The following is a 25,134-nucleotide window of genomic DNA, read 5'->3' as shown; positions in this document are numbered from 1 at the left end:
AGGCAGGGTGTAGCACTTAAGGGCTCAAGGGCAAGAAAGCAGATTTCTAGGCTGTGCATCATAAAAGCATCTTTGTCTCTGTTGGTCTCCTCGGGGGTGGGTGCTGCCTTCTCTCAGCTTCCCAACGAGCACCTCCTCATTCTTCTCCCTCTCTGCACAATGTGAAAGCTTTCTCTGCTTTCATAAGCACTGGCAAACTTGGCCTCCCCAGACCTGACTTTCCACCTCCGACCAATTCAGAGACCCAAGAGAAACTTGCTTGAGTTTAGGAATCCTAGTGCCAAATTCTCGGGAGAGTAAATTTGGTTGGAACACATGTTATCCCTGTGGCCAGGAAGGGAATGTATGGCTGCTCTGGATTTGTTTGAAGAAATAAACAGGACACTTGAGATATAATGGAGCCATCAGAGGAGCCAAAGGTGATCTTTAAACTGCTATGCAAAAGTCAGGGGATTGGGTTTCCTTGCCCTGGGGCAGGGGTTGGAGGTAGCTGCTACCATCATCAAGATCAGGGGTCCTCAAATTTTTTAAACAGGGGGCCAGTTCACTGTCCCTCAGACCATTGGAGGGCCGGACTATAGTTTAAAAAAAAAACTATGAACAAATTATGCACACAACAGCGGCGGCAAAAACACCCGGCGGGCCGGATAAATGTTTTCGATGGGCCGCAGTTTGAGGATCCCTGATCAAGATACTGGAAAACTAGGCATTGTATGGAACCAAATGTTCAGTTGACTAAACTCATCAATGCTTGGGCGAACAAAATTATGTTGTGGGTGGAGGGAGAGACTGTGTTGATCTGGGCTTACAGGCAGCACCTGGGACACAAAAGCCCGAAATCAGAGGCTTGCTGCAAATCGTGAGAAACACAGGGGGAAGAAGAATACTTTTTAAACAGGGGGCCAGTTCACTGTCCCTCAGACCATTGGAGGGCCGGACTATAGTTTAAAAAAAAAACTATGAACAAATTCCTATGCACACAGCGGCGGCAAAAACACCCGGCGGGCCGGATAAATGTTTTCGATGGGCCGCAGTTTGAGGATCCCTGATCAAGATACTGGAAAACTAGGCATTGTATGGAACCAAATGTTCAGTTGACTAAACTCATCAATGCTTGGGCGAACAAAATTATGTTGTGGGTGGAGGGAGAGACTGTGTTGATCTGGGCTTACAGGCAGCACCTGGGACACAAAAGCCCGAAATCAGAGGCTTGCTGCAAATCGTGAGAAACACAGGGGGAAGAAGAATACAACTTGTTTAATTTCTGTGGAATTGGAAAGGATCAAACCAGGCTCCTTTAGGTCTGGAAAGGCCAGAGGGGCCTGGCGGACTCTGGGTAAGGTTATTGTTGTTGATTACAGATCCCAAAAGTAAGTTTCACTGTTATTTTCAGGCAGTTGTTCCATTTCGATTGGCTTGGTAGTTAGTAATAGACTGCCACCCCCTTTCACTGTGACTCAGGAAAACTAGCTTCTACCCCCTGAACCTGCACAATTCCTCCTGAGCCATGGGGTTAACATTGAAATAGACTGGAAACTAGGAGGGCTCAGCAGATGCTAGGCTGCCCTTAACACGGTGCTCTGGAGCCAATTTTGCCATCTTTACTCCTGTAGGAAAGCAGGGTTTTGATGGCACGGAGCTGCTGTTGGTTCACTGTTTTCACACACTGGAGGGGACTTCCAGTGCTACTGCAGAGGAACATTTGGTCAATAGGTTTTCTTGTTAATGCCACATTCATGTGGTTTTCTAAGTCTGCTTTTAAAAAGGGCCCTATCTTGGTCTTTGAAATTAATTATTGTGTTTTGTCTTAAGAATGACGTGAGAAGCAATAAAGCATTGTAATTAAGGCGGTGTTAGACAGACTTGGCTGAAATACCATCTCTATTTTATGTGTCTTTAGGCGAGGGAGCTACACCACTATCTTCAGCATCTACCTTTACTAAGCACTAGCTAAGATGTACAGAGAGGACCTCTTTCATTTTCATGACAGAGTGGTGGGATGGCTGTACTTAGGTCCACAATACAGATGATGAAACAAAAGTAAGGCTTAGAGAGGTTTTTAACATCTCACCTTTCAGGTAATGATGGTAATATTAAATAGTAATAAGTATTTTAACCATTTCTGAGGGTTCGTCCCATCCCATGCACTATTATAAATAGTTTACACCTGGGATCTCATTGATTTCTCCCAAGGAGGCAGGAGCTCAGCCAGTGTGTACTTGGAAGCTCAAGGGTTCATAACCAGGGCAGACTCATAAGGCCCACCTGCCCATAACAGCTGTTGGCAATGTTGTTATCCCCATTGCTACCCTGGCACAGGACAGCCCATCTGGTAGTCTCGGGATTTTTTGGAGATTACTTATTAACCTGCCTAGCCAGGCTGTACAATGTCCTCACTCCCCACGCCCACCCCACACACTGCTTACATCTCCCATCACTGGTTTTCCCTGGGAGTTCAGGGATTTTTAAAAAAGACCTAGTACTCATGTACTATATCTACTTTTGGCATTTATACATTTAACATGAATGATTCCATCTATTTTTGAGAAACTTGATGGTCTGTGACATAATTACTGGTACACTTGCCAGGACACAAGTTTGAATCATGCACAGTGATGGCCATATGCAGAACTGAGTATCTTTGAGAGAGATTGTCTTGTGGCCTCGAATCTGTCTTTGTTCTCTATTCAGAGTTACATTATAATAAACTACCTTCATTATTGTCATTATCATCACAATTAACTCAATGACTAATGTTATTTATTGACTATAGGTCAGACACCGTGTTAAGGGCTCAAATGCGATATTGTTAAAGAAGTATGATGTTTGAATCTAATCAAGCTACAATATTTTCACCTCAAACCATCACTTTAAATATATATTTTGTTGAGGTATTTGTATCATATACCAGTTTAAGGAAATGTTTGGGCTCATTTTTAAGACAATTCTGTAATCATTTTACTTATAAAACAACTGCAATTCAAAAATTTTAAAAACTGTCCAATCTAAGCTACTTATTAATCAAAACTGAAATTTGGGGTGGGAGTCTGTTTGGGCCAGTCACAGGAGGAACAGGGGCATTTCAGCTTTGTCCCTTCCTGTTACAGTCTTCCCACAGCTTGGTGACGAGGCTAGATGATGTTCTGTTCAGACTCCTGGTCTGACAGATCCTCAAGTTCACTCTTCCTTTCCTGGTGCACTCCTGGGTTCCTCCAAGGTTCCTCTGCTGGGACCTCCTGTCCATAAGCCCCGGGGAGTGGTTATGCCCTCTGTTCCTTCCGCCAGCCTCACTGCTGGGTTCTGCTCCACCCCAGGCAGTCCTGCCTGGCTTGCTTTCCCTGCACACGGGGCCCACGTCTGCCCATGAGCAACGCTTATGCATTGTGTGTCTCACCAGCCCTGAGAGCCTTGGAAGTGAGGCCCATTCCCAATACTTTCATTTTACTCTTCTGTGTGAACTTTCTTAATATGTCAGGCACTAGTCCTGTATCCCCCAACTCTGTGGTCAGCAAACTGCGGCTCTTTGGCCCCTTGAGTGTGGCTCTTCCTAAGCCTTAGGAGTACCCTAATTAAGTTAATAACAATGTACCTACCTATATAGTTTAAGTTAAAAAAAATTGGCTCTCAAAAGAAATTTCAGTCGTTGTACTGTTGATATTTGGCTCTGTTGACTAATGAGTTTGCCGACCACTGCAACTGCAGGAAACAAAGCAGGTTTTCAAGGAGACCTGAGAGCCTTCTCACTAAGCTTGGGGCTAGGTTGTAAGCTCACATTTATTGCATCGTAAGACCTACCTATGTCAAAATATTTTTAGACATCTTTCTTTCCAATTTCTTAGACATCTTAATTTCCTTTATTGTTGTTTTGAAGATGATGTCCTTAATGTAACTGAGGGACTCAAGGTCTGAGAACCAGTATTTTATCATTTCCTTTGTAAATTTTGCATTTAGTTATCTAAGACTCACATTATCTCATATCTATAGTGTTGGCACTTTGGTCAGAACTTCAATTCTGATATTCTATCACAAGTTGGTCTCTTAATCTTTACAATAATTAGATGAGTGAGCTATTAATGCTCATATTTTATAGATGAGAAAAAGGAGACTCAGAAAAACTGAGTTGTCTACAAATAGAATTTGAACTCAAATCTGTAGAAGCATTTAAATACTACTATATATATATTTGCCAACATATTAGAAGGGTTTTCTTATGATTATCTAGAGTGAAAGATAGTATGTATTTTAATCTTAGGGAAATTTTCATATAATAAAATGCATTTTCTCCTCCATATACAGAATGGGGCAAAAGTAGGTTGACCATTTTTCTTACAGAAAATAATATAGTAATTAATAAATATTAGTAAAATAAAATGTGTCCCATGTACTCACAACTGTAAAACTACTTTCTCCCCACCCTAGACGTTCTTCAAACTTCTATATTGCTATGGTGCATGGTGCTGAAAATTTCACTTTGGTAATTACAAAAGCATTGGATATTTTATTTTCACTTTCCGCATGCTCAGCCCTTCCCTATGCTTTGCACAGAGCCTGTACATTGGTTCTATCTTCTTGGCCCCTGAGGTCTTCCTCAAATACTTCAGCCCCAAATTTTAATTGCTCAATGTCCTTAATATATAGTTTATAGAACATGTACATTTATACGTGCTTAAAGCAGGCCCAGGCAAGTATAGCACTTGGTGGAATGATTGGAGATTGGCCAATCAATCAATCAGTCATCAGCTTGTGCCAGAGGACTGTTTGCCAGTCCATTCAACTGCTGGAACCCTCCATTTCCCCAGCCTTTAAGGAAAGTTGTCCACACCTCCCTGCCCTCCTTTTTGATCCCTGCTGTTAACTATTAGCTTTTCTCCTTAAGAATAATTTAAATAGTGGAAGAACAAAGTATTTGGAGACATGCCTAAGGGAATAACACCATTCCAGGGGGGCCTCATGACCTCATTGAGAATATGTATTCTATCCTTCAGGCACAGAAGGAATTCCTTACTTGAAAAAAAAAATACAGAAAAGTTTAAGTATTTAAGAAATAAAGAGTTTCAGTGAAGCTCATGACATTGTAGAAGTTTTCTGTCAATTCTGTAAAGTTTTTGTGTGCTTTGTACCTTACGGTTCTTTCAAGCTGTCCAGGAAACTGCTGAGGGCTTTACCCTCTTATCCTGTATATCTGAGCTGAGAGCAGGTGCCATTTTTTTAACCTGCATTCAAGAGGCCATTATTATGGGGAAGAACTGATCTTTTATACTTTCCATATACACCACCAGGGCTTCCCCATGCAGAATAAATGTTCCTTTGTTTTGAAATAGAAAAAATAAATTTTGGAAAATAAGAAGAAAAAAAAAGGCCAAATAGTTATCTTGAGCTACTTAAACTCTCAGGGCAGATGAACAGGTTTGTGTAGGTCTGCTTACTGGTCCCTTAGTTATAAGTCATTTCTAATTTCAGGAACAGTCATTTCTAAACTCTTCCACCAGTTCTATTCCTGCCACTGAGATGGTTTTTAGTAAAAATAGGCAGTGTGGTGCAGTAGGAAAAGAGGTAGATAGCCTGGGAGTGGGAGGCTGGCATGGCAGTGCTTTTTCTCCTTGTGCTGGTTGTATGGCCTTGGACAGGCTACTTATCTTTTCAGAAGGACAGTTTGCTCACCTGTATGGTGAGGATACTAATCACTTCCTGCCTATTGTGAAGAGTTGGTATGAGGATTAAATGGAACGAGAAAAGGCAAAGCACCATTCAGACCTAGGCACTGTGCATATGGAAGGCGTAACGGTACCTGTGAGCGCAAGATCCTCTGAGTTGAGTGCAGTCCCAGGGAGAGAATAATGAAACCTGAAATGGTGACAGAATTGTGTGCTGCTAAAGGATGTTGGAGGCATCTAAACTGGCTGCCACTTGCATAGGGAATAAAGGAAAACAAATGAAAATATTTGAATCCCTTTTAACCGAAAGGTAGATTTGCAAAGCTGTGAGATGAAGTTAGCTGGGCATGGATTTATACGACTGGACTCCCACCCCATCTGCCACAGGGTCACTGTCATAGTGGGTTCAAAAGAAGATGGGTTGCCGCATACACATCCACAGCAATTTTATTTCATTATTTCCCATTGAACATGCCCACCAGCTTTCCCTCACAGGAGGCTGGCCAAACACACAAACAAAATCTGCCTTCATGTTGTGAGTCTTATAACCATACTTTTAAAAAAGGTCTCATTTTTGGGAAATTTTATTTCAAAAATATCAGCTCCAACAGAAATTTCAGAATATCGAAAGCATTTTTCTCTCCTGCCCAGAAACATAATGTCAGTATTAACTCTCAAAGACTCACTATAGGAAAACATTAAGGTCTGAACTCTAACTGATTAGAATCCCCCCACCTGTTCACACACTGATATTAGGTTGGGCAAAGGATGAATGTAGGTGTCCTACTTATCTCTTTGTGGGAGGCAATTGAGAAGTAGCTGACATATCTAAAAATCAAATTAGGGAGTCTTAAGAATTCTACCCACTTACCAGAATTGTGATACCTAATACTTATGGCTATGGAAGCAAATTGACTTTATCTTCATGTGATTACTAAACATGGAGATGAGCCCCCACCCCCAGTTTTGTCCCAAGAATCTGTATTATTTTGCTTGGACTTCTGGGAATGTTTATCGCGATTACTTTCCTCCATTGCCCAAGGTACTCCTAAACATGTCTACATTTTGTACTAGTGAAGCTCTACAAATTTGCTACTTGCCACTTAGAGTATACAGTGTGTAACCAGTGTAAATTAAGCAAGAATTATCATAGTTGTAGAAAACCTGGGCTTGGAATCAGACCCTGCCATTTTCTGGTATTATAGCCTTGAGCCATAGTGTCTTTATGATATTATAGCCTTGAACCATAGCTCACCAGGTGAATACCAAATGAAACACTACATGTGCCAGTGCTTGATGAAGTTTAGAATACTACACCAATGTGTACTGTTGTAATAATAAAGCCACAGCTGACTTTTCTGGTTTTGACAAAGGCAGTTCTTGACACTGATTACCAAGAAGTCAAAGCAGGGGGGTGGGGGAGGCTTTCTCTCACTCAGACAGGGCTCTATACATTGAAATTCAGCTACCTCAGTGAGTTTTGAGTGAAATGTAAAGTCTTTTTACCACAGACAATATACTATTACTCTTGGGTGTGGGAGCCTGTAGGGCCCGGAAGACTGTGGTTGACAAGGAACTAAAAGGTAGAGTCTTTTAACTGCAGACGGCTCATGAAGAGGTTCTCAGTTACCACACATTGATACCATTCACTGTTTCTGTACTTCTATCTTTGTCTGCCTCTCTCTACAAATAAGTGCAATGTATGCCAGTTAAAATTTGCCATGAATTCTATCAGAATGGGAAAGAAAAGCCACTGCATTGAATGATCTTAATGAACTAGATGATGTTCAAGAGAGGGGTCAGTAGAAATATTTCCCACAATTAACTTTATTATTTCTTGAGAGGAGGAAACCAGGGATAAATAAGAGTGGTGCTGCAACCCACAAACACCTTCAGTATGCCCTTACTGTTTGAGTGATTAATTATTGCTTGCAACCTGCTGATGTATCCATTTATTCAATGAGAACAAGTAATCATTGAGTCCCTACTAATTGAAAATGAGAATATAGTGATGCTTAGCTCATAACTTTTTTAGGAATTTATAGAACAATGGGAAGATAAGACAGCCACACAAAGAACTAGGAGATAAATAGTAATTGCCAGAAAAGAGGTTTAAACATTACGTGGATTCAAAGGTCATACTTGCCTATGACTGGGGAAACAAATACATTAACAAGGAAGAATATCGGTGGAGTCCCCCAAATTGGATAGGGTTTTGAAATGGAAGATTGGAAGAGGAAAGGTGTTCATGATAGAAGTAATATGTACAGTAAAGAATGATGAAGCGACATGAACATGCAGTATTGGAAAAATACAGTTTGACTAAAGATTAGGACATAGGGAGGGGATTGATGTTATCTTAACTCTCTGCCAGGCTAAAGTCATTGGAGAAAGACTGTTCAAAATTTAGGAACAGTGACTGAGGCTGGATAATTCAAAATCTTGAACACTGCTAACTTCAGGCTTTATTTAGAAGAGAGAGGAAGGTACTGAAGAAATCAGACACAGTGGGAAGACTGATAATGGTGTTGATGAGGAGGATGGATGGAGGCAGGGACGCCAGATAACAAGTTATTGAATGAAAGGTGTACAAGGGGAAAAGGAGACAAGAACTGGAAAAGGAAATGAAAATAGAAAAGACGAATGTCAGAAGTATTGGCAATAGTTTGAATGTAAGCTCTGAGATACAGAATGAAGTTAAAAATAATTTTGAACTTTCCTTTTGGGTACCAGGGAGACTAGAAATGCGATTATTAGGAAACAGGGAAGTCTGGACATAGTTCTCCAGCAAGGGGAAAGATGATGGTTTGATTTTAGACTGAACTTAGAAAGCCCGACAAGCCTAAAAATGATTCACAGGCATCGCCTACAGAAGCAAACACCGGTAGTTCTAGGATTGAACCCTTACTGTACTGAGGAAGACTAAGGTATATAAAGCTAGAGAATAAGTAATAAATCAAACTGTTCACCACTGAGCATCTCTTCATCAAAGAGTTTCTAAAATTTACCTGACTTTTTCCATAGAGATCTATAAAGGACACAGCTCTTGTATCTTAGAACAAAACATCTAGTTGAGTTGCCAGCTTTGACTTCAATATTGGACATTTCCTGTGCTTTGAACTCGGATGTGGTTTTGGATAGGGTTAGCTGTTCAATCCCATGTGTGGTTTGTTTTAAAAGTTTCCATTTATCTACGTGTAGGCTCAAATGTATTAGAGAAATATTAATGACTCCCATGCTTTTACTTTCAGTAATTTAATATCATTTACTTAAGCAATCACAGGAAATAGTGACTCTGACTTTCTTCCAGGAGAAAAAAAAAAAAGAGAGTAAGTGACTGTTCCCTAGGGGTTATAGATGATTTTTTTCTCCTATCTAACAGGGCACACTTTCATAAAACAAGCTTTACATTTTATTTGCCTCCCAAAGAAATGCTGTATTAAGGTATATGGTCAAGATCTGACCTGCAGGTGTTCATTTGTGGATATGCAATAAACAATTGACATTAAAGGCGATTGCAAATTTGAGGCAGAGTTTGATCCCTGGGGTAAGGGGATGCACTTATCCTGCAGAATAGCTCTTAGAAACCATTCCAGCCTGTGTGTACTTATTCTACTAGCCAATCACAAGAATTGAGAGAAAAGTTAGAGTTGTCTCCAAATTTGCTGTCCAAAGTCCAGTGTTCACATACCAGAATTGTACTTTCTCCGGTCCAGCCAGAAGGAAAGGGAGGCAGTGTATATTCCTTACTTCAGCTTTTTCTTTTTTCAAGTGCCACTTACAAGAAATTACTGGAGCCTCACGTCTCCCTGGAGTTTTAGTTACCCAAATCTACAAAGCAGATGTCCTTTATAAATATGCTGTTTTTTTAAATTAGAATGAAAGCGAGATGTTTAAGAGGCACCAAAAATCCATGTGAATAAACAGGAAAGCTGAGTCAAAGAACTAATTATACCCTGATACTTGCATCCTGCTGCTGCCAAGGCAGACCTCGGAGCCCTCGCTCTAATTGCCTATGCCCCCTGTTTTAAGAGAAGAGAAAACCTCTTATACCACTTCATCTGCTTTTGGTTGAGGGCTCCCAAGCCATGCCTCACAGCCCCACCATCTTTTCCCTAAGCTCCCAGTTTACATCATCTCGTGCCAATAGGGCATTCCTACTCAAATTCCAGGTGGGTAATGTTAAATTACAATTTCATCTCTTCTTTCCAAATTATTACTACTTCATGTTCCCTTGTTTCCTAGCCTGCATGGCTTCTATTTGGGGACTTACCTTTTGTTGTTGTTCAGCTTTCATTTTTAAACCAGTAGTCATATATTCTATTGTGGTACAATTGCCCTTCTTTTGAGTTGACTTATCCAACACTATTTACCAGTGCCCCTTTGAAAAATTCTCTCTTCTTGCCACATCTGGCCTTTTATGCTCTTTTTTGAATGCTGTATTCATTTTATCTCCATGGTAAACCTGTGCTGGTTTCCATGCCTGCAACCTATATATATGTCATTACAACATCATGTGTCCCATATTTCCTTCTGGTCTAAACTCTCCAGAAAGCTCCACCTCACCATCCAAGTCCATAGGCCCATTCAGCATGAACCTTACAACCTGACCCTTGCATTTTTGTGTCCCTTAATCTGTTTTTATCAAATTAGGAGATATTTATCAAGCAACTGTCCTGTTTATGTTACCAGGTTCAATGCTGGTAATATGGGGCAGCTTAAGAGGTTCTGAGTATGTCAGCAGAGCCTCTTGAGCTGCCCATAGTATAGTGTAAGACACAGTTCTAGGATACAAATGACTGAAAACTGAATCAAGTAAAATAAAACGTGTACGCTTGACACCTTGATACTCCATTACACAAGAAACAAGGGCACTACCTGGACTCGCTCTTCTGTCTCTCTCAGTGCAATCAACATAGAATGAGATACACTATAGATGCATAGTCCTTACCAGACATGTCCACATAACCACACCAGTAGCAGTGATGGACTGAGTGTGTACTCCACCCCAGTGCTCACACACATTCTTTCTAATCCTCACAGGAGGGCATTGTTAACCCATTCCACTGGTGAAGAATCTGACTCTTAAAGAAGTTATGTAACAAAGTGCCTACACTGAGACAACCAATAAGTGGCAGAGCCAGGATTTGTAGCCATATATAACTTAAAAGCTTGTGCACTATTCCCTACTACTCACTACTGCCCAACTCCTAGGGAATGGATACCTGTGATATTCACATACATATATATGCACTTGTACTAAAGATAAGAGTATTTTTGAGATTAAAAACAACAACAGATGTTTTGAGATTATGTGGCTTTGTTTGTACATGTTCTCTGCATCTTCTGTGAAAAATATCCCAATTCCGTTGTTGCCTTGTCAATTGCATACATGGTCTGCTTAAAGGGTCTGAATAAAAAGCACTCATAGCTTGAAGAAGGGGCAACACGATGGTTTTGAGTCTAGAGGAAACTGGCTCTTAGAGGATGTCCATCCTGGCTCTCCTTCACACAAGGGTCATTAAAAGGCATACCCTCCTTCCCATGCTCAGGATGTTGCCTGGGAGATCCCATTAGTGCTAATGGGTCATTTTCTTGCTAGCACCCCAAGGATCAAAAGGAGAAGCTGCATCTTTGATGAAGTGCTAATGCTGCACAGGTCTCAGGCCACTTAAGGGTTTTCTTTGTTCTCTTCATATGGCAACCCAACAGGGGACCTTAGACCACTGTCTGTTGTATGAAGAGTTTATAAGGACCATGTTAAGTGGTGGTACTAAGTGCAGCTTCAGTAATGAAAATGATGCCCCTACTTACAACGCCAGACCCATCTACCTTGGTGTGTTTGAGGCTTGTATCCTGCACAGCTTGAATCGATCGTTTCTGCTCTTTAATAGCACAAGGGAAAGCTTACTACTTTTCTTTAATACACTTTAAAAAGTTGTTCAACAAATAAGTTTGCTAATAGAAAAAAAATAGGATTGTGGCAGGAAGTGGGGAAAGGAAGTCAATGCATTTTAGAATTAGTGCTCTCCCCATGTGTTGCCTTACCATTCTTCTTTCTTCTTTTCTACTGTGACCTCAATATTTATTGAGTGCCCACTGTGCTATATAGCCTGGTACTAGGCACTGTGGGAGAATGTAAAACAAAGACACAGTCTCTCTCCTCCAGGAGGTTATCATCACAAAGGACAAGATTGTTTATCAAATATAGTGTTCCCTACCTAACTTTCAGTACTGAGTTCTCTATCTGAAGCAGTGCCAAGACTTCTTTATTTAACACCCACTGTTCCTAATACTACATTTATTAGTTCTAGAGGAGAGCTGGAATTTCCTAACAATTTTAGTTTAATAAACTAGTGTAGGGAGCATTTTCCTGCCTTGACATTTGGCATGTAACAGTATGACTCTCAGCCCACAATCTCAGATGTGCAAGAAATCTATATCTATTCTTCTATAACTCACCTTGGTTTCTACATTGAGCTCTGATTTGTTGAGTTAGTGAAAATATCATCTCAGGCAATTTTAGTTTTCTTATTTCCCTGGGATTGTGTCTAAATTAAGTGGGGTGAGGGATTTCCCAGGGTACCAATTTGGGGGATGTAGAGAGAAATTGCATAGGAGCTGCTCTTGGATATTCTGTATTCATAGCTCAGATGCTCAATGAATTGCTACCCAGCACCTTCATTCTTGTATGCATAACCCCTTCAGGTCAGTCATTTTCTGCTTATTTTTTTGTGCCACTCAGGGAATTGTTCTGTTGCTCCTCCACCACAGCAGACTATGGGAAGTTCTGTGAGTCTGCCTAAACTCTCAGCATGTCCAAATTTACCATGCAGCCATTTCTTCTCAAGGTTCTCACTGGCGCTTCTGAGTTCTCTTGGGGAAATGCACACAGATCAATATCACCCCCTTAAGCCTACCTGAGGTTTTAGCATCCCCCACGGCTCCCCCTCAAGTCAGAGCACAATGTCTTCTTTTTGTCATTCACCAATGACTGAGCTCACATGTCTTCTCCAACTTTCTCTCCTGCTTGCTCACAGGAGAGGCAGGAAAGCTTTGCTCTTCATATGTAATTGCCTGTATATTCTACTTTAATCCTCTAAAAGTCTTGGCTTTTAAGACTCACATATAGAAAGATAATTTGTAACTTTAGTTTATGATTCATTTCTCTTCTCTGAGGCATATAAAACACAATGGCTTGAAATGTAAGAGAGGAAAGTCTAAGGAGAAAAAGGAAATGTGTAGAAAAAAAACAAATTATTTCAAAAATAGTATTCCAACTCAGACCAAGAACACGCCACCTTTTAATATTAGTAGTTAATAGTCAATAGATGTTTATGTTCTTTAAGAGGTGGAGGAAGTCAAAACATCCAGTACCTTCAGTGTAAATTATGCAGGATTAATGATATTCCAGTGTAATACTTAGAGCCTTAGTTAGTAGGTCAAGGACCGAAGTTCTCAGTTTTTATGGCTAAATGACTTTCAGCAAGCTCAACGTACTCATCAGTGTAATTCAAGAGTGTTATATCTGTGGATTGATTTTTACCCTACCTACAAGCTAATCGGTTAGCTTATTACTGTTTCACAGATGCTGGCAGAATACATAACGTTTCTGGGTCAGAGGCCTAGGACGTTATTACTCATGACTAAACAAACAGCATGTGTATCGGTTCTCCTTGTTCCCAAGTCCCATGAAGACAACACAGGGGGGTCCCAGTAAGCATGAGTAGTGCAAGGGATTAGTGTTAAAATGGGGAAAAGGTATCAAGTGGCATGAAAGTTAGAATGGCTAATGTGAGAGAAAATTCAAATGACAAAAGTCAAAAGTAGCTAAAGAGAGTATGTTCATCAGGACTTGTAGACAGGGGCAATGTATTATGGTATTTGGGGGTCACCCGCCTTACGTTCTGCATTGATTAAGTGTTTAATGAACCAAAGTCCATTAATTACATCTACTCAATGCCATTTAGATATGGTGAATAATCTGTGATAGGAAAGGAAACAGAATCAAACATAAATTGCAGTTTATTTTTTAAAGTAGTGGCCCATAAACCTAGACACATGAAGATGACAAAGTAGAGCAAAGTGCTGCATTAGAAACTGCAATAAAATTTGGGGGGGAAATTGACAGCTTGTTAACAGATCCCAGTGTAGCATAAATAATTCAAAGTGGTATAACTGTAGATGATGATGATGATAATAATCATAATAATAATAATAAACCTGAAAAAGGACAAAAAAATTCAGGTATATATCCAGACTATTGTGGGAGTGAGTTAGTGAATAAAATAGATACTGGCAAGGATAATGGGCTTAAGCATAGTAGAAAAAGTAATTTTGGACCCTAGAGAAAATTTGTTGAACTTCTGATTAACTGAAAACCCAGACTTCTCTAAGCAGAAAGTAGGTTTGATAATAACACCTATTGACTGTCTATTACATATTTTCACTATGATGGATACTTCTTATATTTTCTCTCAGTTAATCCTCACATAACCCTAGGTTTTATTTCTATTTCAGAAACGAGACTAGTAATGATCAAAAAAACAAACAAGCAAAAAAAAACCAACAAAACAAATTGTTAAAGTTACAGAGTTGGAAATAATGGGGCTCAGATTTCAATGTAGGAACATGTAACCACTTGGCCCATGTTCCTCCCACTTGGCCAAACTGTATGGCACTCGGTGCATTCTATTGGTTTGTGCTTTTAGGAAAATGACTAGTTTTAAAATTAGCTTGTTTTTATTAATTTAATGAAAAGTAAATCTCACTATATATTTTTTTCCTGTCCTATTGTATGTTTAAAGTCAAGGACAAGTTCCTTTTGTGACCAAAACTTTGATCTTTCCACAGGTGACTTGTATATAGGAGGAGTGGCGAAAGAAACATACAAGTCCTTGCCGAAACTTGTCCATGCCAAGGAGGGCTTTCAAGGCTGCCTGGCATCAGTCGATCTAAATGGACGGCTTCCAGACCTCATCTCAGATGCCCTTTTCTGCAATGGACAGATCGAGAGAGGATGCGAAGGTACTAGATTTTGTTATATCACACTCTAATAATTCCAATTCTACCTGTAAATGAGAACAGATCTCTCTAGCCAGCAAAATTCATTTCTGCCAACTGGTCAACCCGCCACTGAGGGCTTAGAAATCCTTATCCATGTTTTTAACCTTTCAACCCATAAATCTTAATTTTTCTGGACTGTTTGCAGGCCTACACTATGCCTGATGTCAAACAGGAGCTATATCCATGGTTCTTGTTATATTCTGCTTCTTTGCATTCTATAGTTTACATAGTTTGTGTGTTAATTGGTTCTGCAATGCTTGCTTTATAACATTAAATAGACATCCCATTTAGAGTGGAAAAATATATTTATTCCAGCAAGTGTTAATCAGTTTGAGCCTGTTGTTTGAAATATACATTCAATAGGATATAACAAGAGAATAAAGTTTAGATACCATTCTCAAATTACTTTTTGATTTGTATCTAGCCAGCAGCATGAGTATATATATATTATCAGTTTGTTTTAGCAAAAATTGGTTTCTCCTACTACTCAAGACTAGTATTCCCTACTTCAGAAATGTGTTTAAGAATCTTCCTGTTCTTTTGTGCTTTCTATCAGACTAAGATCTGTAGGAGTACTTTTTGATTGCTACTTCCATTTTAGATAATTTTCACTTCAACACCTCAGATTATTTGAGCCAATTCTCCCTCCATAAATGTAATTTAATCACATTATCTTGAATTTTGTGGTTCTGAATGTGTTGCTGCTTCTCCTTTAATGTTGAACACAGTTTGGACCATTTTGAAAACTTTAAATTCATAAGGAAATTTTCCATGGGAGAAGCAAAGAAAGAAATGTGAATTCCTGTCCCCTGGGAGATTATGAATCATTTTCTCTCAGCCCAAATAATGCCATTAGACTTAGCAATTACCTAAGCATGTGGAATTTTTTTTTTATTTGAAAATATATTTTTTCTCTCTGCAACATATATTTCCCTGAAAAGTCAGATGAAATTCAAACTGTATTTTAACCCTGCCAAAGGGTAAGGCTATTTAATGAACGTCTCTGTCAAATTGATTTTTAATGTTATCACCACGTATATTTTCTTTCAAATTTTGGAGTAACAATTTCTGTAAAACAAAGGAAAACTTGTGTTTTATCCTTTACCAGTTTAGCAAAGCAAATAAAGTTGTTAAGTGAATTATTCCCTTCTAGTGGATAGATAAGAATGTGAGATACAACTTGAATTCTTGAACGTGGTCTAATTCGTGAGAATAAGTATATTAAAAAAAAAGTACTGCCCTAGCCAGTTTGGCTTACTGGATAGAATGTCGGCCTGGGGACTAAAGGGTCCCAGGTTCGATTCCGGTCAAGGGCATGTACCTTGGTTGCGGGCACATCCCCAGTAGGGGGTGTGCAGGAGGCAGCTGATCGATGCTTCTCTCTCATCGATGTTTCTAACTCTCTATCCATCTCCCTTCCTCTCTGTAAAAAATCAATAAAATATATTTTTTTTAAAAAAGTACTACAAACTATCCTGAAAATATTTTTCAAAAATAGGCCTTTCTACCAATAGCTTGATAAGTGACATCTCATCCATAAAAAAATGGTGAGAGAAGACAGACAGATACATTCACAACTAAACACATACCAGATAGAAAACCACAAACACACATGATCCCCCACCACTGGCACATGATATGAGAGGAAGATGTATTGAGAAAGAATATTAGCAGAAATGATATTTCATGTTATTTTCCAACATAGTCTAGTGAGCAAGTTGGTTAAGGTGACTGGATTTTATATCCTCTTGGAAAGCCATAAACTTCATTCAGTAGATGATAACAATGATTCCTTCCTACCTTATGTAGGATGCTTTAATATCTGAGGTTTAATAATTATCACCCTCTTTTACCTCATTTTTCTTTTTTTTTTCTTTGAATGTTACCTTACCCTTTCTGCCTTGACACTTTCCTCATTTTTTAATTCCAACATCAATATTAACAACTTTTAATTTATGATTATTTCTATCCTATATGTTTTCTAGGAATCTCAGATGTACCTGTCATAGGAATAATTACATGCTTTTAGTATTTGTGGTCATATTCTAAGTACTCCTTAAATTCTCTCTCTAGATATTATTGTTTCAAGAATTTTGAGTCCAAGTCACATTGGGCTCACTTAACTTTCATATTAATAGAAATAGTACAAATTTCACATAACTAAATATCTTTTCAGTATTTTCTATCATTCCTACCCAAAAGGACCTAAAAATCTCTAAGCCCCTTTTATGTAAGAAGTTTTTGGACTTCCCTAAATATTCACTTGCTGCTTTTCATTTCTAACTAATCTTAGTTGGTAAGACCTCATGCTGTTTATACCGAATATTAGCTAGGGGAGGGAGCTTGCACATTCCTTGAGGATGAATCTTTCTCCAACTTTAGCCAGTGTTAGAAATGCCCGTAAAATTGTTAAGACCCAATTACTGGACACACCCCCAGGGATTCTGACTCAGTCGGTCCAGGATGGGGCCCAAGAATTTACATTGATAACAAGGTCCTAAATGAAGCTGATGCTATTGGTCTGAGAACCACACTTTGAATTCTACTGCTTGAGATGGCATTGCCCTGCTTACATAAAAGGCGAGGTGAACTGGTAACCAGGCTCAGTCCAGCTCAGTATTGCGTCCAGTTAACTTTCATATGTGAAGTCAGTGATTTTTTTTAACTTAGATACTCTTTGCATAGACTCCTAACACTCAGCCCCAAAATGCATTTTTAAGTGACAGAAATAATTATTAAAGCTACCATTGAGCACTGGTGACATTAAGTTCACATATGCTATTTTATTTACTCCTCAAAACTATATAAACTAGGTATTACAGACATTTTTAGATAAGTAGGTCAAGCCTCAATGATGGGAGGTGACCTTTCTGAGGTCACAGGGCTAGTAAGTGGATGATGGAAGCTTTGAACCCAAGTTTACCTTACGTAAAGCTCAGACATCTAACCACTTTTAGCTATTGTCTCTTTGGTTTCAGAGATTGTAGTTTTACCTTCACTTTTCTTTCCTTTTCAGACATGTTATTGTCTTTTAACCACTTAATACAAATGTCCTTGTGGCTTGTTTCTAATTTTTTGTGTGTGATAAAAATAAAGGGACGTGATATAACTAAAGGGAAAAATAAATTGCAGGCCAGATGCCTGCCAATGTTTAAACATTGTTCTAGAAAGTGAGTATTTTGAAAAATGTATCTTGTCAGGCATAGGCATGCATTCTCTTGTAATACCGGAATATAAAAAGACTGTTGTGATAATGAAAAAAAAAGTAATAAAAGCATGTCTGTATGCCTACATAAATTTTGGCAGGTACCCTGAGTTGCTGCTTCACAATATGAGGAGATTACTCTTTAGGGTTGCAATTTTACCAGTTTTAGAGTTCAGCATCATTTTGTAATTGTATTTCTGATCATTTTTGCAAAAATGAAAATCTGGCCCTTCATCAGTGTTTGCTCCTGCTCTTTTCTGCAAGGGAGCACCTATCCCTTGATCAAACAGCCACTGGGCTTGCACCACTCCTTGACCCGATGCTTAACCCAAGAAGGAATGTGCTAAGGACTATTGCTTTAAGAGTTTGTTCATTTTTTTTTTTTTTAGCAAACACTATTTTCAGTCTCTACTACCGTGAGATAAAGATCACCAGATCACTTACCTCTCACAGATTAGAAGAACAACAAAAACTAAATAATTCAGTGGTTCTTGGTTATTTGATGCAATGGGTGAGAAAAACTATTGCATCTATTCAGTCTCTCAGACCTGTGAGATTATTATAATTATTAGTAACAACTGTTACTAATAGTAACTATTATTACTACTATGCCAAAATTATTGTTATTATATAGTTAGTATTTAGAATATTATGGTTGTGAGAATTCACGTGGGTTATGCTAAATTTAATAACTTTCTATGAAGAATACCTTTAAGAAAACCATAATAGAAATCTGATTGTAAGTACCATGTTAAAATGGACATTTTACAAAAACATTAACTTATATAAAGGCTAATTTTAGGTAATTCTCACTCACTAAAGCAGTTACCCCAATTACTGGTATCTATTTTGACATTTTCATAAAAACTATATAATTGTGTTTACTACGGAATACTTTACATTTTTATTCTATAGTTATTTAGTTAGCTAGTATTCCATTTTCAATCTTCCCTAAGTTAGTTCTTAGTATTGAGGTTCTACAATGCAGTCAGTCACTTCGGTAATGTGCTTATATCTGTCCAAGAGAGGAAAAGCGACAGAAGCCCTTTTAACTTTCCTTCATTTCATGTCATCAGCTCAATTAATCTTTTTATATATGTACACACACACACACACACACACACACACACACATATATAGTAAAATTCTAATAAATTACCGCTTTCTTATTTTTGGCTTAAGATTTATGGCTGTTCGTATGAATTTATTTGCTTTACATAGCATTTCTCTCCCCCTTTACAGCAGCATGCTTTCTGAATCTGAACGTTCTCCTGTGTTTGCCTCATTTCAGTATTGCTTACTAACATTTAATATATTTTGCTTTTTTTTTTATTTTGCTGACAAAGTTGCATTGATGAAAGCTGACTTGCAAGGTAGATAGCCCTGTGTGTACAAAACAAGACTGAAACCCCATAATACCGAGTGGAAACCACCAAATAACATTTTTTTTAACATTTTTGCAGTAACTGTTGTTTGGGTTCAGATTTAATTTTTCTCCTTTTTTTGCACATTGTGCAAGAAACCTCATTCTGTAGCATAGTTTGCATAAAGGCTTTCAGTCTTGACTATGTTTGTATAGTGGTTACCTTTAGTGCTTTTATCATCCTTCGTTTAGTTCTTTGTTTTTCAGTGTTCTAGTTCTGATTCTTTAGAAATAGAATAGCATTCTTTTTACTTGTATGTTAAAATGGGGCATGTCATTTATACAGAGTTATTCATTTTATGTTTAATTGCATGAAATTGTCAAAGCATGCGAATTGATACTTGCCAACATACCTATCGGAAACACCCAACAATCATAACTTTATCCATAGTTTGTGCAGGGAAACTTCTAGAAGACCTAGGACATTTTTGCATACCTCTCTTCAGTTATCTCAATTTCATGAAGTTATAATCTCTATTTTTCATGGTGTCTCTATTCATTGTGAGAAGTTAAGGAGATCCATGCACTTTTCTGAAATTCAAATGGTGGTAGAGAATTATGGATGATGCCTAATCACACTGGAAGCTTTGTGCTTGCTTTTTCTATTTGTTGCTTTCATTTACTATTATAATGTATTTTGTCCTGCACTTGAAACTTCAGAAAACATTCATATTACAGCTTCTCTGTTTCTAATTCAGGTGTGTGAACTAGAACTTTCAAAACTGGTTTGGTCATATACTTTGAGGTGTTGGCAACTACTATATGTGACCTAGCTCGTGTATAAAGCACTTTGAGATTTTAAAATAGGAAACCAAGTTTCTTTTGGATTGTGTTAACAGGGCCCAGCACAACCTGCCAAGAGGACTCATGTTCCAATCAAGGCGTGTGCCTGCAGCAGTGGGATGGCTTCAGCTGTGACTGCAGCATGACTTCCTTCAGTGGCCCGCTCTGCAATGACCGTAAGTACCTGTGCGCACGTGGACTGATACTCATTTTTGTTATAGTTTGATGTCCAGCCTCTCAAATGGGGACTCTTCATAGTGTCTGTAAGGTACACAGTCCTAAGCAGGTGAAGCAGTTGTTTCTACAGAAAAGACCCTCTTAAATACTAAAGTATTAATCAAGGATGCTGTAAGCTACCTGATAGTGATTCTTTGGTTTTTCCACTCTTGTCCATTGTTTTGAATTGCTAATGGTCACCGTGTTGAAAATAATGTTTTTATGTCCTATGTGTGACAGTTCACCCTGGTTTTTTTGAAAGAGACTTCATAATTGCTTTATATCAAGTAATGTTTAATTTTGTAGGGTTACATCTTGAGTTCTGTAATTTAAGCGAATGGTGACAGTTCTCATTATGTTTATTCCACTCTCTATTGTATTCAAGCCAATATCTACCTTTTACTTTAAAAACATGTTTAAACTTTGTCCTTGAAGTACTCTCCCTTATATTTTAGCCACTTGTGGGTTTTCCCCCTTTCGTCTCACAATATAAGCATGACAAAGAAACAGTGTTCACCTTGTATCGTGGAATATCTGGTAGTGTCTAAGCTGTGTGATTGCAGTGAGGATTTTGAGATTGAATTAACTGGTACGAAGAATGATGTTTTGTCTCTAAACGTTAAAATAGATCATGCTTTATAGCATTTCATCAAAATGATAAAAACATTTCCCACAAAACATTACATTTCTGTATTGAGAAAATATTTGTGACAAAGCTTCCTGGTTGTAAAATAAGGCACCTGATTTATGTTTGTAAATGCTACCACATTTAAGGAAAGCTAGTCTAGGATGATGGGGTCGGCAAACTGCGGCTCGGCAAACTGCAGCTCGTGAGCCACATGTGGCTCTTTTGCCCCTTGAGTGTGGCTCTTCCACAAAATACCACATGTGGGCGCCCACATACAGTGCGATTGAAACTTCGTGGCCCATGCGCAGAAGTCAGTATTTTGTGGAAGAGCCACACTCAAGGGGCAAAAGAGCCACATGTGGCTCACGAGCCGCAGTTTGCCGACCACTGGGATAGGCGATGGCGATGATTGAAGGTCTGGGCTTCCATGAGAAGGCTGGGCTTGAGAATGGATTTAAAGAAAGACTGTGTTCATTTTGACCTTTTTCTATTAGAGACTCTCTTCATGTCTATAGATATATGTATCACAATGTTGAAAATGGGGTCAAACTATGATATTTCATTGAACTAAGTTGTTGCCTAGCAATAGTGTACAATTCACCATCTCTCTTCAAGTTTCCTATCCAAAATATTGAATGCAGGTATAACAAGCAATTAATGAAAAGTAAAATAGTACCTGGAAGAGATCACACCACCATAGATGGAGAAATATTTAGTCTCCATTTTACTGGTGACATCTTTCATAGAATTTCAAGTAAACTTTCACACATTTGCAAACGTGTATTTCTACAATCAAATCACACAAACCACCTCATTTGGGGTTATATGAATAACCTTACATAAGATTTAGTACTTATGTGTACATAAAGCAAAGCAAATAACTTATAGATGATTTTAATAAAGATATATATACTAGAGGCCCAGTGCATGAAAATCCATGCACTGGAGGAAGGGCAGGGGTCCCTCAGCCAAGCCTGCCTCCTCTCACAGTCCGGGAGCCCTCAGGAACGGGAGGCGACGCCCCATCACATCTCTGCTGCTGCCACTGCCAGCAGCGCAAGCCTTGGCTGGCCCTGGTTACCTGAGCCTCAGGCGGCCCTGGCCAGCTGGGCAGCCAACATCTGAGGTTTGCCTGTGCCTCGGGCTGGCCCTGGGTGGCTGGTGGGCTGAGAGGACTGGGGGACTCCGGAAGCAGGCGTGCTATGCGCCTGCTGCCCCAGCGGAGCTGAGGGGACTGGGTGCCGCCATCTTGTGGCTATGGGTGCCGCCATCTTTGAGGGTGGGGCAGTCAATTAGCATATTCCTTCCTTATTGACTGTGGGCGCCGCCATCTTTGCAATGGTGTGAGGGTCAATTAGCATATTCTCTCTTTATTAGATAGGATATATATATATACACAGAATAGTAACTTTCATAGAAAATAACAAACTTATGCTCAAGGACAACAAGAAGACTAATAATTTGTTATGCTTTTATTAAGGCAAAGTTTTAAGCTTGTTTGATCCTGACAGATATGTGATCACATGTGCTAGCTGGGAGAGCTTTTGTGCATGAAAATGTTTTTCATTTTGCTAAAGAACTTTCATTGCCAAACTTTGCTTAATCTAGTTTATATGTTTTATAAAACAGTTGCCATTTGGTTGTGTCAGATTGTGTATTCTCATATACTGGTTAAGTAGGGAGAATATAATTTTCTGTATCTATTTGCTAGACATTTCCTAAAGGAACATCGAGATCCTACTTTAAGTATCATGCTGTCTTCAAATCATTTTTACAGAAAATTATTTGAATGCAGCTCTGGGTGATAGTAGTGGCGATGACAATGATAAGGCTATTTGTTATTTTCTTGTAAATAAGGTAAATGTCATCCAATAACTGTGTCTCCAGATATGCCTCTTATGCGAATCAGCATGAAAATTACTTGGAGGGTTCTGAAAATACATGCATTTTGATTAAATCATTACCTCTTAGTGGGTTTTCTGGAAATGTGAATTTCTTGGTTTGTACTTCGGAGTTTTGGTAGTGAGGATATGGAGGTACAAATGAATATTTAAAAGCAAATCTTATTTTCATATGAACTATAATTTGTAGAAGGTACAATAGTAACTGTAAAAGTAGATTGACACATTTTCTTCACTTTTTAAATTGATCAAAATTAGCCTTTTCTCTCTATCTCATTGTTTCTTTATAAGTTGCACAAATAGAATTAGTGTGATTCCTGGAATTTTAAAAAACTTTTTCTGTATAGAGATTGACTTTAAAAAATCAACTTAGGGCATTTCATTTCTTAATGGAATTATTATTTTCAACTTAGGTATTTATTCATAAATTCTGTGACTGCAGCCTTCAACTGCATAGAAAACAAACAAAAAAGGAAAATAGACATAAAACTTTTCAAAAGAGGAAAGAACAAAAGCACACCACATTGCAAAAGAGATCCGCTCCCCCCATATCCTCCAATAGACCTAAATGTCATCTCTCTGATAAGATTCATAGAGTGGTAAGAATAACTAGAACATTTTATTTATGTTAGCCTGGAGATACAATTTACAATGGGAAGATGGGAATACTTTTTAGCTTGTACTTGTAATCTTGGATAAATCATACTAATTAACGAACTTGAATCTTTCAAAAAAAGAGGCACTTAGGCAAATGATGGAAAAGTCTACTTCTAAAGAAAACGTTGTAGAAGCCTTTCTTCCCTGGAAAATTGCCATCTAAATGGCCAACTTGTTGACAAAAACAATTGCTGTGAGTGTGTATGGGTGTGTGCACAAGTGTGAGTGTAGTGTACTGAATTCCTCAATTCTTTCATATCAGTGCCATAGTTTAGGTACCCAATATTATTTTTTCTGGTTATTGTAGTAATCTGCAGTTTGAGTTTTTCACTTCTTATTCCTCCCTCCTCCAGTTCACCCCATGCCTCCATACCAGTTCTTCCTTCCTGTTCTCTCTACTTGACATATCACCCACTTTTCCTGGTTCTCCTGACTAGAGACGATATTTTCCTCCTCTGAATTCTATGGGGTTTTGTTAATGCTGTTTCATCAGCCATCACTCTCTATAGTTATTTATGTTTGGTCTTATCTCCCTGTATGACTATATGCTTCGTTCAGGGACAATATTCTTTATCTTTTTGGCTCATAAGCCCAGTGTTTTGCATATTGTGTTGCATGTAAGTGCTGATCATAGTAACTCACTAAATCAAAGTGGACTAGGTGAATGAATTTTATATAAGGATTTCTAGTACACCTCAGTGGCCAACAACACTCTCCAAAATCATCAGTTTGGAGTTCATGAACCTCCATGGTCTGACCCCAGCGTTCATTTTCATCTTTATCTATTGCAGAACCTTGTCCATGAGACATGTTACTGTCAGTGATCTTACCTATGGCTTTCCGAACAACATGACACTTTCCCATTCTCCTCCCCATTGTCTGTGCTAACTTCTTCTCTTGGAGAATGCACTCTTTCTACCCGGAATCCATTCCTTTCACTCTATCTGCTTAAAGAATTCTGTTTTCATTTTCAGTCTCTACTTAAACTGGAAACTTCGCTGGTCTTCTGAGATGAGCATTACCTTTCCCTCTTCTAAAAGAGAAACAGTTTTTGTACTTTCCACATATTGTAGCTATTTGTGAACTTCCTTTTGGATGTAATCACTTATAGAGTGCTTGCTATATGCCAGGTCTGAGAGTTTACATTCCTTATATAAAGTCTACCTCTCACCTATACATGCTTACACACACACACACACACACACACACACACACACCCCATCATCAAACCATTATGCTCCAATAATCCTTTTCTGCTTTCACCCATTGGTCCAGAATAGAATGTAACTATATTAATTAATTTAACATCAGGTTGGGGATGATGAATATGGCTATGATTATATGGAAAATAGCAAACATCATAACATTGTCACATTACATTAGTATAGAAGTGTGTGCCAAATTACAGTTCAGCTTCAACCGTGTCTGTTACCATAAGAGGTGGGTGTGCAGGGGCTTGGGAGGGGAGCATGCCTGAATCTCTGGTGCAAATGTTTGAAACTTGAGGCTTTTAGGTTTGCTTTTACTTTTTTTAAAAATCTTTATTGTTCAGATTATTACAGTTGTTTCTCTCCCCCCCCCCATAGCTCCCCTCCACCCAG

General features: G+C 38.7%; 1 protein-coding gene across 3 annotated transcripts in view; it reads left to right on the top strand.

Moving 5' to 3' along the window:
* NRXN1 (neurexin 1) overlaps nucleotides 1–25,134 on the top strand; it is a 944,853-nt gene that overhangs the window by 447,018 nt on the left and 472,701 nt on the right. For all 3 annotated transcript variants that reach the window (XM_005864821.2, XM_014538489.1, XM_014538488.1), the window contains 2 exons: nucleotides 14,508–14,681; nucleotides 20,188–20,307. In XM_005864821.2, coding sequence (XP_005864883.1) covers nucleotides 14,508–14,681; nucleotides 20,188–20,307 — 294 coding nt within the window. The remainder of the gene's footprint in view (nucleotides 1–14,507; nucleotides 14,682–20,187; nucleotides 20,308–25,134) is intronic.

The sequence above is a fragment of the Myotis brandtii genome, unplaced genomic scaffold (assembly GCF_000412655.1).
Source record: "Myotis brandtii unplaced genomic scaffold, ASM41265v1 scaffold191, whole genome shotgun sequence".
In the NCBI taxonomy this organism is placed as follows: Eukaryota; Metazoa; Chordata; class Mammalia; order Chiroptera; family Vespertilionidae; genus Myotis; species Myotis brandtii.
The sequence above is the reverse complement of the archived record's forward strand: the minus strand, read 5'-3'. Positions and strand labels throughout refer to the sequence as shown.